This window comes from Lonchura striata, chromosome 8 (genome assembly GCF_050655825.1).
Source record: "Lonchura striata isolate lonStrDom1 chromosome 8, ASM5065582v1, whole genome shotgun sequence".
Taxonomy (NCBI): Eukaryota; Metazoa; Chordata; class Aves; order Passeriformes; family Estrildidae; genus Lonchura; species Lonchura striata.
The window spans coordinates 21,295,348-21,308,662 of NC_140710.1; the positions used below are offsets into that span (position 1 = coordinate 21,295,348).

At 39.7% G+C, this 13,315-nt stretch overlaps 1 protein-coding gene across 3 annotated transcripts in view; it reads left to right on the top strand.

Moving 5' to 3' along the window:
* GPSM2 (G protein signaling modulator 2) overlaps positions 1-13,315 on the top strand; it is a 26,582-nt gene continuing 13,267 nt past the window's right edge. The window contains exons 1-2 of one of the 3 annotated variants that reach the window (XM_085586570.1): positions 1-364; positions 9,822-10,135. In XM_085586570.1, the coding sequence (XP_085442696.1) occupies positions 10,074-10,135 (62 nt within the window). In that variant the 5' untranslated portion in view covers positions 1-364; positions 9,822-10,073. Of the gene's footprint in view, positions 365-2,474; positions 2,662-9,821; positions 10,136-13,315 lie in introns of those variants that run through there. The other 2 variants (XM_085586569.1, XM_085586571.1) reach the window with 2 other exon arrangements.

Sequence of the window (13,315 nt, forward strand, 5' to 3'; positions counted from 1 at the left end):
AGACGCGGCCGCTCGCAGCCCCGCCGGCCCCTCGCAGCCCCGCCGGCCCGGCACGCAGGTGAGCGGTGCGGCGGGGAGCGCTGGGTGCCAGAACGGGGCTCCGAGCGGGGCGGCGTGTTGCGAATGAAGCGCGGTGCCGGGTGCCGCAGCCGCCGAGCGCCCTGGGCGAACAAAGGCAGGACGTGCCCGTGCCCGGCGCGGTGAGCCGCGGTCGCCCTGGAGGCGGCTCCGCAGGGCTGTGCTTCGGGCGGCTTTGGGCTCCGCTGCTAGCGGCATGGGTGAATAAAGGCGTAAGGGCAGGAGCGAAACAGGCTGGTGACAGAGCCGGAACCAAAGCATATGCAAGCATAACGCGAGAAGTGAGGTATACATAGAGCAAGCTCTGAACTCTTGTTCGAGAGTTTGAGTTAGGCATTGTGCTGTGGCATATCTAAACTCTGATCCTACCCAACCTAGTCCCATTTATCTGTAGGTCTTGCTAGTGTAGTTCCTGCGCTTCTCTTGCTTTTTCACTTTTAAATGGAGGAGTAAGTCAGAAATTGCTCTCTAACCCTTTTTTGACCCGATAGCCGAGACACAAATTTTATCCCACCCTGAAGCTGTGGCCTTTCTTCTGCTTTAGAAGCTTTTGCAGCCTAATGCTGTTCCTGTTAAATTCTTGCCAGTGACTCCGGGGCTCATGTATCCTGGGTTGCCATGGAGAGCTGCGCAACCATCTCAGAATTTGGAAGAGCGTGCTGAGGCTTGCATCTCAAAAAGATCAGTTAAGAGATTCCAGTCACTGCTTAAATTTTGTCTGGAAACTTTATATCTCTTTTTAAAATGATAATTCTGTTAGACCTGACAATGCTAGCAAAAATGCCTCCTCATAATACAAGCCTTCTAAATTCGGTGTGTATATATATTTATAGTGTGTTAAAACTAGTTTGTAGGCCTGTCCAAGTGTTCCTTCTTACTAGTTTAATTAATGGTTAGCAAGTTTTCTGGACTGTGCATCCCTCTTTGGTAGGAAGGACTTTGTACTTCCAGTTACTTCCTTATAAAGCTGGGACAAAAACTTACCTGAAATCTAAGACAGCTTCACTGAACTAGAGGAAACCTGTATGAGTCTTATCAGTTGCTTTATTTAACATGCTTTTGTTTAAATGCTCTTGTAACTCTTTCAGGCATCTTAAAACTATTTAGGATTGTACATTGCTGCTACTCTTGCTGAAGAATTACTTCACAAAGTGATGGTTCAAATGTCAAAGTTTTGAAAAGCTTTTTTCTAAAAAGAAGTGCTCTTTGTCCATAGTTTTAACTATTGAACATAAGGGGATTTTTTTTAGCATTTATAATCTTTTAATTTCTCTTCATCTTCCACTTTTTAAATTTCATAGCCAACATATTTCTACTTTTTGTCCTCCAGGTTTATTGTAGCCTTTGTGTGGTCAGTTTCACTTTCCACAGCTTAGTCTTGCCCAGATCTGTAACTATAGTCCTGGTTTCAGTAGCTTTTAAGGTTAACATCTTAATGAAATTGGTTTTGTTCAAGGAGTGAGCAATCGTCTTAAGACTTTCTGAGGGATCAACCTGATATTGTTAGCACTGCTTCTGCAAATAAAACAGAGAGAGATAGCAGGTACCAGAAAAAAAAAAAAAAACAAAACCCTTAAACTTTTCTTTAGACATTTAGTAGCAAGTAAACTATACAAGTGATAATAACCAAAAAGGAAAAGGTGGAAGACCACAATATTGGGAATGCAACATACAGGAAAAGCGGAAGTGGAAGGACTGGCAAGAGATTGTCTGAAACACATACAGTGTTGAACAGATGATTAATGTCAAATTGCCTCTTGGGACTCAAATTTGGCAGTGTTTGAGGAATATGTTACTTTTTCATATAATAAAACTTCTTTGTATTATAAACCTTTTACTAATAGGAAGGAAAGCTTTCATTCAGCTGGGTTACAGGGAATATAAACCACATGTGATTTATAAAGAAGGCTCTCTAAATCTATTATTTCTTTGTCACTTTTGTTTACTACACTATTTTTCCTCCCATTGCCATGTTAGTATACTCTTAGGAGTTTTGTTTCTTGCCTGTAGCACTTTGGAGCCTGGACCTTATCTAGTTGGTTTGTTAGAGAACAGGATGTGCTGCTGTGACCAATTCTATCAGTGTAATAATGCTTGTACAGAGTGAATAAACTGGCAGTGAGGGCAAAATGGGCTGCAGTCCAGTAGCCATCACACTGATGGAAGAAACTGCGTTGAGGAAATTCTGAATAGATTTGTAGCTGCATCCCAAGTGTTGCAATGAATATGCAAAACAATTTACTATTGGCACCTCAATAAATACTGTTTTCCTTAAATCTCTATAGGTGGTGTGCTATAAATACACTGTACCTGTCTGTAAGAAGTCAAGAGTACAAAAAAGGAACACATTGTCTTTTCACTGTTGTGAGTGTTCATCCTGCACTACAACTTTGCAGGTTGTAGCTGTAGACTCATTAGAGGATGTTGACGGCTGCTGTTAGTTAGTACTTGGGAATTGAGGGGCACAGGTGATGCACCAAGCAGTGCTGCTGGCATTAACTTGTCATGGATCGTTGCAGTTGTGTAACAGAGGTTCTGCGAGAGCTGCATCTGCTCCCTGCAACGTAAAACCTTGCTGGAGAGGTAAGGATTCCTTCCTGATGCTGAATGTCTGCTTTGGCCCTGAATGAGAGCCACAATGCCAGCTAGGAATTTTGAAACAGTAGCTATATTGCTTCACTGAAATTGCTACTGTGTCTTACTGCCAGTGATTCTAAGGATTATTGGGTTTTTTTTTTTAATTTTAGTTTATAGAATTCTAAGATAACTTCTTCTATTTCTTTGTAAGATGCTTATACAGTGTTTGTCTTCTTTCTTTTATGTAACAGGATCCCTTTTTATGAGATTTCATAGGCTAAGAAGGAACTAAGCTAGGTGGAACATTTTATTGGAGAGATTTGTGATCAACTTGCTCTATCAGCTTAAGTGCAAATAGCACTTTTGTGCTGAACCCTTCCTGTGTGGGGTTCTTTCACACTGGATAACATGCTCCAGTTCCCAAACTGAAGTGTCTCAATGCCTGGGAGAGGCCTGTATATGTTCATTTGCATGATGAGATTGTCCCAAAGGAGCAGGGTTCAAATACCTTCAGAACTTGGTAACAAAACTGTTACTGATTTATTGGGAATGATTTCAACTTAGGCTGTGAATAAAAGGATCACATACTGCTTTGTTGTGCACTGTCATTGCAGTCTGTTGTGGCATTTGTGCACTTAATGTGCTGGAATGCAAATCTTATCCCCAGTTGTGGGAGATGTTGGAAAGAAGGCAACATAATATTTGTTTCCAGTCTGTAAGTGACGATTTGTAAGTACACTTGGATCTGGTTCTGACAAAAAAATAAGAAGAGAAAAAAAGATAAGGAATACTTATACCTTGATGTATCAAATATGTGAAAAAAAAATTCTGTCCTGTTTTAACTGCGATCTTATTCTGCACTGTTCTTGTATGTGAAATCTTAATTTTGCTGCATGTAGTTTTCAGTTGCCTGATTAGTTTTATGATGGGCATATTAGTTATATTTTGCTGGCACTTCATGTTCTCCTTTCTTATTTTATGGTAGTGTGGGATTCTCCGAATTCAGGATTTAAATAGATGGCTTACATTAACTATCTGCAGGAGTGTCTGTATAATAAAAATACTTGTGGTTTCTTGTGTTTACTGCACTGCGTTCTTTAACCTGCACACTGGACAGTAATTATGTACATTCAGTAGCAAGCTGTTTGCCAGTTAAATACTGGTTCTCTTAAAAAAAGAAGGGAAAAAGGAGTAAGCAGGATATACAGAGTTTGGAAGGCTTGGCATGTTGCAGACCTTTGGCATTATTTAAACACGCCGTTCAGCTAGGTACTCTACTCGACAAACAGAGGAAAAATCCTCCTCCTAACCTACAGAATAGGTGGAAAGTGCATACAGGAAATGCCAGAGGGCAGGTGGAAATGCTCCCGCATTAAAGGCTTGTGTTTGCCTTGAGCAGAGTGAGTGCTGTGTGAGGCAGCACATCCTGCAGCTGTGCTGGAGGTGGGAGTGCAGGGGCTGCCAAGAGGAGTTGACCTGTGAAATGAAGGAGCTGAACCTTCTCTTGCCTGTGTTTAGAACCTACCATGAGCAGGGTCTGTTGGGTTTAGGCAACCAGTGAAATAAAGAAAACCCCAAACAAAAATCTGTACAAACAGAGTGATAAATTAAATATCTCTATTGTTACCATGTTTATCATAATGCAGGGCCACATTAGCAATTAGGTGATGGATGTTGGACTCTGCTCTGGAGTTGTGTTCCTATAGTTGTCAAATCCATGATTTCATTTCCAGCTGTGGATGTGTTGAGTGCCTCACTTCATTTGAGCAAAATTTGTCTCAGAAATTCTTGATACCTGTCATTGTTGTGGGGGGTTTGTCTTTTTAAAATTAATTTTGAATATGGGAATGAGTGTCTCATTGCTGAGATGGTTTTAAAGGATTTTTAAAAAATACAAATAGAGCTAGTCTGATTTATATCCTGTAAATTAGTTTCGGAGTTTTATGCAATATTTTCCTTATCTTGTTTCATACAGTTATTAATATTTTATATAAAACCATTTTGTGTACCTACTTGGGATTCTTTGGGACTATTCTGGGGATACTTGTTCTCCTTTGTCACTAGGGTTTTTCTTCCTGTAGTCCTAATTATGACTAAATTAGAGTAAATTGATGAGTAAATTAAAATAATTGGACTTTCTTTTCTTGATTTGGGTTTATGTACAGTGCTAGAAAGAAGTTAGGGAGAGGAATGAAGAATCAGATTGCTCAGGAGTTTGTAACAGACAATGATAGTGTTTGTGTAACTACTAATTTAAAAATTATTTTAATTTTTTGAAGAAAGTTGTCATGAGTATCCAAACTTCTATTATTGGTATTTTATAACCTTTTGTGCTTCTGTTGACCATCTGGAAAGACTGCTGGTTATTGAAGTCATTAAGTCTTGGGCATTAAGTGGCTAAAAGGGGAGATGGAATAATTTAAGAGATAACAGAATCAAGTTTCCCTCCCTCACTCTAGTAATTCTTTTCTTTTGATTCACAAAAGGTGGTTAGCTCTGCATCTGTCAGTTCTGGTTACAAAATGACTGTCTAGCCTTATGCTCTCAGTTACAATTTGGTGATTCTCTTTCTAGCAAGGAAATGATGGTTTCCTATATAAAAGATAGCTCTGTGTGTGTTATTTGTGCAAAGGAGAGGAACTCTCATATTCCATTTTCTGTTGGAATAAGTGAAATTGCAGGCTGGTGGAGCAGTGGGTTGATAGGATCACAAGTCAACATCACCTCTGGGCCAAAGCCAGTGCAATACCCACCTGTTCAGCCATTTCAGGGCTGTTTGCAATACTCAGCAATGAACCCAAGATTTGTGTGGGCCCATATTTATAAGTCAGCATGGTAAATATAGGTGAGGTGGAGGAGGAAGCATCTGAACCAAGAACATGAGATAGTGGTTTAATTTATTTGCAGCTTGGCTGATGAGCCTGATGGAATAAGATGTTTAGGCGGGGTGTAGTGATACAGGCTCTGCAGCACCAGCTCTGTCACTCACACCTGGGAGGAGCAGCTCAGGAGCTGTTTATGAACTTCAGCTTTCCTCTTCTGTCCATTAATGTGTGATATGAGCTGCAAAGTGGCTTGCATGCTGCTAAGCCAGTCCTGTAAAAGAATCCCTGTGGTTTATTCTGGGGTTTTCTGCTTGACAGAGAAGTCCATCAGGAGACAAAGGCAGTATTTCAGAGCAGGTATTGCTCCACATTATCATGATCCTGAATAAAACCTCAAGTCCACCTCATGGGTGAAGGTGGTTTCTATGTGCACTCAGCTAATCAGCTGTTGGACAGCTGTCAGAAGTGGTGCAGAGAGGAGTTTAAGTTGCTAAGAATAACCACAGTGGTCTTAGTACAGTTGTTTCTTGTATTTGCAGGATCCATTCTCATGACTAGTCACTTGTACTGCACCCAAGGTTTGGAAAAATTAGCTTTTCCCCAGCATGGCACATATATACCTAAAGGCTCATTCATAGGGGAATATATATATATATGATGATGCTGTTTACTATGTTAGTAGTAAATACAATATTACACTTGATGTGAAATTTTAAGGCTTTTTGGTGGCTTATTTTAGGCTTATTCATTAACTCAGGTAAATTTTTAAAATATTCTTGAACAGCATTGAAGACTAAAATAGAGAATGCTTTACTTCTGAGTGTTCCTTGTGCTATTTGTTTTTATATGCTCTTCTATATTTTGAAGGTCTGAAGCCAAGCTGATCTCTGTATTTCAGTAATCAGACTCTTGGTATATTTTTATTGTTGTGTAGTCTGGTTCTTCATTCACAGGGTATGCAAAGTTCTGTTTTGTTTTTAATGATCCAGTTCGAGCTTCTTTTAATTTTTTTCTTTTTTTTTTTTCCTACCCATTCTGTAGCATCTTTCTGAAAGGAAATTCAAACTTAGTTCACTATTGGGAAATTTGTCTTTATCTTGAAACAAGAAGTCTCTGTCACTAGTTTTTCTCAGGAAATGCAATTTGTGCAGTAGATCTGCCTTTATCTGTACTTTCCTTTAGTAGCTTTTGAATCTCTCTGTCGGTGATGACTTCATTTGGCAGATGCTCCTTTCCCACAGATCTGTGAGGAACAGCAGATGGGGAGAGAAGGCATCACTTGATTGTCTCCTTTAGGGAAAGGCAGAAGGAAGGGAGCTGTTTAATATTCCACCAGCCCCCAAGTGACTGCTCCGTCAGCTGTCCGGCCTGTGACTGCATCAGCCAAGCAAATCCAAATTTTGATCATCTGATAAGCTCCAAAAAGGAAGGTGTGGGTTGAGGAAAGGAGCAAATGAAGCTGCTTGAAATGTACCATTTTTAGGTGATGAAGAACAAAACCATCTTCTCTAGCTGTTTTGTGATTATTAGTTCTGTGTATTGCAAATAAATCTCAGCATTGGCTTTCTGTTGCTTGCTGATGAATTTTCACCTGTGCAGAAATACAGTCTTCTGTCAAAATGAAATGAGAAAATCTATTGTAGACAGTCAGTGTAACTAAGAATTGCAAACTGATTAAACTCATTGTCTATCATTGAGATGAAATTTATGGTATGTAATCAAATCATTGCTGAAATGGAAAATGCCTTAAAAGATGTAACACATGTCTAGAAGCTGTGATAACTAGGACTACTAGCTTGCATACAGGATTTGGAGAAAGAAATAGCAATTTTTGTTTTATCACTGTCAGGAACTTGAAACATACTGATGAGAATTAAAAATAGGGGGGCCTTGGCTTCTTCTGTAATTTTTCTTGAGAGAGGGTTGAGACATACTTTCATCATGCAAAACCCATCTATATTCACATAGCTTCTATATAAATCTGTGATTTAACAGAAAAAAGAAAAGTGACTTTCTGCATGCAATAATCACATCTTTTTAGATAAAGCATTTAGTTGAGGCAAACTGGCCTTTTATTGATGGTTTAATTGAATATCCTTTAGCTGTTTATAGCCAGGGTAAGTAATCCCTAACCATTTTCTTCTAATGAAGAATTGATACAGTGCATGTTTTGTCTGTTGTGGGCTATGAAGGGCTGCTACATTTGATTGCCCAACCTCTGCCTTGCTTCATTTGATTTGGAGGTGGTGAGGCTGGTGTTTGTTTCTGTTTCGGTATCAAACAACTGTGTAATCAGTAACACCAGTTTAATTTCCCTCTTCTGAAGGAGACCCAGTCTTTTCTCTGTGGGCTTTTTGCTGCTACTTTGAAATAAGAGGAAACCCTTAGGACTTCCTGTATTTAGTAAAATTGTGCATTTAAAGGTTGTGTATACAGCTTGAAGTGTTTGACTTCCATCTCCTGCATTTTGCATTCCCCACTCTAATTAATGTGATTTAGGTTTGGTTACTGATTACACATTGGCATGGCTGAAGGTGTAATTGACATCCTAATGACTTGCGCGTGAAGAAGCCAGGTATGAACAGCAGACCCAGTAATTTTGGTTGGGTCTGTGATGATGATGTGTTGGCCAATGTGGGTGTGTCTGTATCACCCTGCCAAGACTAGGAATGTGCTGTATGGCCAGTAAGGAGGGGAAAAAACAAACAGGAGTAGTGGTTCCAGCTCTTGGTGGCATCAGACAATGAGGACAGATGTGTAGCTCAAATATAGTGAAGCTATAAACACCTGATGTAAAATGAACTGTTAAAAGTAACTGATATTTAAATAAACTGATGTTCCTTTAATTATAACTTTTTTTAAAAATTAAAGTTGGCTTTTTATTTTTTAAAAAAAAGCTTTAAAAATTATTCAGTTAATTGCCATTACAGTACAAGAAATTACCACAGTCATCATTTTGTGATCTGTGGAGGTTGCCAGAGTACACACTTTTTACTTAGTGGTGCGTTCCTCTGTGGAAGAGAACTTCCAAATCCCTTGGATTTGCTGAGCAGCAGGAGTGCTGGAGGGTTGCTGTAGACTGGGGGCTTAGGGCCATGTGCCTGAATGAGTTATCTGAGCTGAGGCTGGACAGACTTCTGCAGAGTGAGTCCTGGAACACAGCCTCCCAGTGTGTGGGTTGCAGTGCTGTTGTAACCTGTGGGTGTCATGCTTCTAAATTGCAAAAATACACCCACACCCTCTTGTTGATGCCAAATAATTCTAGTGATGAGCATGGAAGGGCAGAATACTTGTTTAATTGGAAGAATGTGGCTAGTCTGAGGGTTGCTGTCAAGGTAGAGTAGGATGCAAGGCAGAGTAGGAAGCATGAATCTTCACAGCTGGGACTTGATAAAACTAATGAGAGGAAAAGGCATGGGCTGTATCAACAATTAAATATACAGGTTTACATGTTCTTCTGATGACACCTTTGAGTCTGAGCTCTGTTCCTGTCTTTTTGACACCTCTGCAGTCTCTTGATGAAATATGCATTTGTGAATTACACAACTCTTATGTTTACTTACAAAGGAAGGTAATATTGAGGCATAAATATGTCACTGTCTCTACTAAAAATATCTTTAAAAGTGGATAGACTTTTGATTACAGGGTTTCTTTTCTGTTAAATTTTCCCAGCCAGCCCAAACATGTCCAATATTTGTATGCTGGCTTCTGCAATCCCTTTGAAGCAGAGCTTGGAGCTCACATTGCAGTGCTGCAGAATTTTTGAATAGGAAGCCAGTGTTAACACTGCTTGCCCTCCAAACTCCCACACTCCCCCCTTTTTTTGGGGGACCAGAAAGAAAAACAAATATAGAGCTTAAACCTTTGCTGGCTGCTGTGCTTACAGTATTCCAGGTGGGACAATCTCCAGAATGGATGATCTGCAGATGGGATTGTGCCCACAGTTCTGACTGCTGTGGGCCTTCAGCTGATGATCAGGCTTTCAGCAGCAGTGTTTACATGTAAAGCACTTCGTGATCTGTTCTGTATTATGCCTTTCATTCTGTAGTTTTCATCCTTTAAGTTTTTTCCTGGAACTTCATGAGGCCAGAAAATACTAACAAGGGTAAATTCTTCAGTCTCCAAGAGAAGAGAGTGTTGTTTTTTGTTAAATCCCTTTGGCTTTCTCACTTGCCTACAGGAATTGCCATGTCTGTGTAGAAGGCTTTGGCTCTGCCTTTAAGTTCTTGAATGACGTTTCCTGCTTCGTAGGAGCAGTGTTATGCTTTTACATCAGCTGCAAATGCTGATGAGTTATTAACCATGAGACTTCAAGCCAAGCATCTTGTGTTCCCTTTGCAGAACCGTGGCTGAATGGAGCTTAAAGGGCCACAGATGAAAGAAAGAACATGAACATTTCTGAAGGTGTGAGATGCCTGGCAGTGACCTCCTTACCTCAGTAATAAAGAAGAGTTTTTCTACAGGAGCTTAGGATATCTTTACTCCAGCTTCTTACTATACTAACTGGAATGGTGCTCTGACAACAATTGCCCATAATAAAGCACTTACCCTACTACAGAACAATATTTTTTTCTCTACTGATAATGTAACTCAATGGCGGAAAATAATGTTTTGATAAGCATGCCCGAAGATCGTTCCTTTCACGTGCGATACAGGTAAGACTGGTAATTTTGCTGTAAATGAGTAAGTGCTGTTAATAATAGAAAGCTAAACAAGTTGCAACAAATAGCTTGATATCTCTGCTAGTAGTGTTATTGAAATTTAAAATGAACCCCATTTTTTTCTTGATTTTTGAGTGATGAAAATTCACTTTTGCTATGTAGCAGATTATATTAGTATGATTAAATGATTGTATAGTACTGGAACTTGCATGGTAGCGGCATAGTACATTATTGCCCGTGTTTCTTTGTATTTGGGGTAAAATGATATGAAGTATGATGCCTGCAGGGTAATGGCTGCTCCCTCTTTTAGCTGTTGGACTGCCTATGCAAATTGCTGAGTTTTGTCTGCTGATGTTCTCTGTACTTGGCCCATTATTATTTTGGTGAATGACGAGGTATTTTCTGTGCTTAAAATAAAGAGGTTTGATTGATATATGGAAACTGCCTTGGTGCCTTGCACTCAGAAGTACTGTTCTTGCAAGTGAAGAGGATATGGGATTTCCCTTCTGAGAGCTTTTTATAATTTTTCTTCTGAATCCCCTTTACAGACACGGGACGTGTTAGCATTTCAGACTCGCTCTAATGGAGCTGAACTACAGGAGCATTGTGTAGTGCATGGTGTTTGGAAGGGTAAATCGTGCAGTTCATTCAAGAGGAAGGGACACTGGAAGGCTGAAATGATTGTTTAAAAAGAAATAAAAAATGTGGTTCTTGTGTGCTCACCCCACCCCTACCCTGATCATCCTTTCTTTGGAGGCCTTTTCTTCACTAGCTAACAGCAATAAGGCTGTTAACCTGTATTTGTAAGACAGCACATGCTATGGCTTAAAATTAATCCTTTCAACCTTCTGACAGTGTTAGATTGCTGTTGGAGTGGCCTTCTCTTCCATTTCATAGAAGAGAAATCTTTTATTTCATTTCATACAAGTCCAGTGTCCTGGGTGGCAGTGCAGCCAGCCGGAGAAGCTGTTTCATGGTCAGCAAGGAGAAAAATTAGCAAACAAGCTGTAATTTACTGTTTTCTCTCTTTATTTGGCTAAAATCTTTATCCTGTGGCATTGACCCTAAGTGTGATAACTCTGTGCTGCTTCCCGAAGGGACCCACTTCCCAGCATTCCTCTACCACATTTCCCCACACTGCTGCTGGTGCTCTCGGTCCTCCCCAGACAATTGCAGAACATCCTTGCTCACTCTTCAACAAAAGCTGGAGCTGTTCAGGGTGCTATTATAGAACTAAATGGATGAAAAATGTGTTATGGCCAATTGACTAGTTTAAACTGACAGGCTAAAAAAAACTTGGCAAGTGCAGTCAGGGCACAATGTCTTCCTGCTTTATGCTGTATTTCAGTACAGGTCTGAATGAGACCAATTAAAAATATCAACAATAACAATATTCATGACCTTCTTAAATTTTTCTGCAATAACTATAACCTGATTCACATTTAAAAAACATGATGGCAAAATTATTTTAATTTAAAAACATATTAAACTTGAGTTTTGAGAAACTGAAGATTAATTCAGTATATGACCTGGAATTTTATTATGATATTGATAGCTATAATTTGGAAATATTTTATTTTGTTGGAGTTTAAAATTTAGTGGAGGAAATAAAAAGTCATAAATTACTGGAGAGGGAGTTACCAGTTTTTAAAAAAAATTACTTGCAGGTATTATCCCGGGCTTGTTTGGCTGTGACTGCTCTTTCCTTCCTTCTGGCGTTCCATTAGAACTGATTTTAATGAAGTTGGAGCCCACTCCTAAGCAAAGGCTTTACTGTGGGTTTCTTACTGTGCAAGTGTTTCTTTCTCCCCACAGTAATTCATCAGTATCACTTTTGCAGTTATAAAAATTCTTATGCTGGTAGAAGGAGATTTTTTTGTTGTTGTTGTTTAGTGACTGAAAATAAAATGCTAATGTTACTTGATTTGTATGAATAAATGATCTGTAGGGTTAATATTTGTATAACTTGCTTCTTTCAGCCTGCTAAATTCATACACCAAAAACTTGTAACTGCTTTTATCTTGACTGGAGCAAAAGAAGACAGAATGTGGTTTCTTTGTGTGTGAGTTGTTTGTTTCTAACCTCACCATCAGGTGTAGTTTGACAGAAGCAGTGCTGCAGTGGAGCTGCAGTGGAGCTGCAGTGGAGCTCTGTGCACTGGTTGCTTTGGAGGCTTCTGCTCACAGGGAGAAGCCAAGAGTAAGGGCAGGAGTCAGGAATGGTGTGTCAGCTTTGTTACAGGATGCTGTGGCATTAGTGATGCTGTGCATCTGAACTAGGGAGATGTCATGAGGGTTGTTTTGTCTCTAGGTGTGTTATTTGTACCAACGTGTTTCATGGGAAATTGTTGACAGCTGTGTTCCCCCTCCAAAGCTAAAAGCCCTCTTAGTGGGAATTGAACTGAGTAAAACTCTAAATTGTGCTTAGAGATTGCAGTAATCAGTGAGTGTTACTACCTTCTTCCACTGACTTAATTCTTACCTCTTTTCTTGTCCTTATTGTGAGATGAGAACAGCTGAAGGGAGGGAGACAAAAACAATGAGGCAATATGCTTAGGGTTTATATTAATAGAAATAATAAAGGTTTAAAATAGAATATGAAAAAGGTCAGAGAAGAAGAGGGGGGAGGGGGAAGAAGGGGAGCCAGGCAGGAGGAAAAGCTTTGAGGGCCAGATAAGGATGAGGCAGTTTTACAAACGAGAAATTATTCAGAAGATGCCAGGCAGCTATGGACAGCATAACAAAATGAAGCCCTGTGTGAGCATTTCAAGCAGTATCTGAAAGAATGCTATCCTGTTCAGCAGGAACAGAATTGCCTTAGAAGTGCACAAATGAATGAGGCTTGTTCTGGTCTCCTCTCTCCAGATACATTGAATCTCTTGTTTGGCCACTGGGTGTTGAGTAAATAATTCAATTCAGCCCAGGGAACAGAGAATGTAATGTCATATTCTGCTTGTAACTATTTAATGACTTCCTAAAACATTGATAATCTGGCCCTGTCTAGTCTGCCAAAGTGCTGTTTAACCATTAGTAGTGACAGGTGGAGAACATCTACGTAAATCCTAAAAAAACCACCAAAACAAAAAAAAAAAGTGTTAATTTGCATAAGAGTCCTTTAAGTAGCAGAGGGGAGAAAAAAACAAATACAAACCAAAACCAAACCTCTTCTGAATCC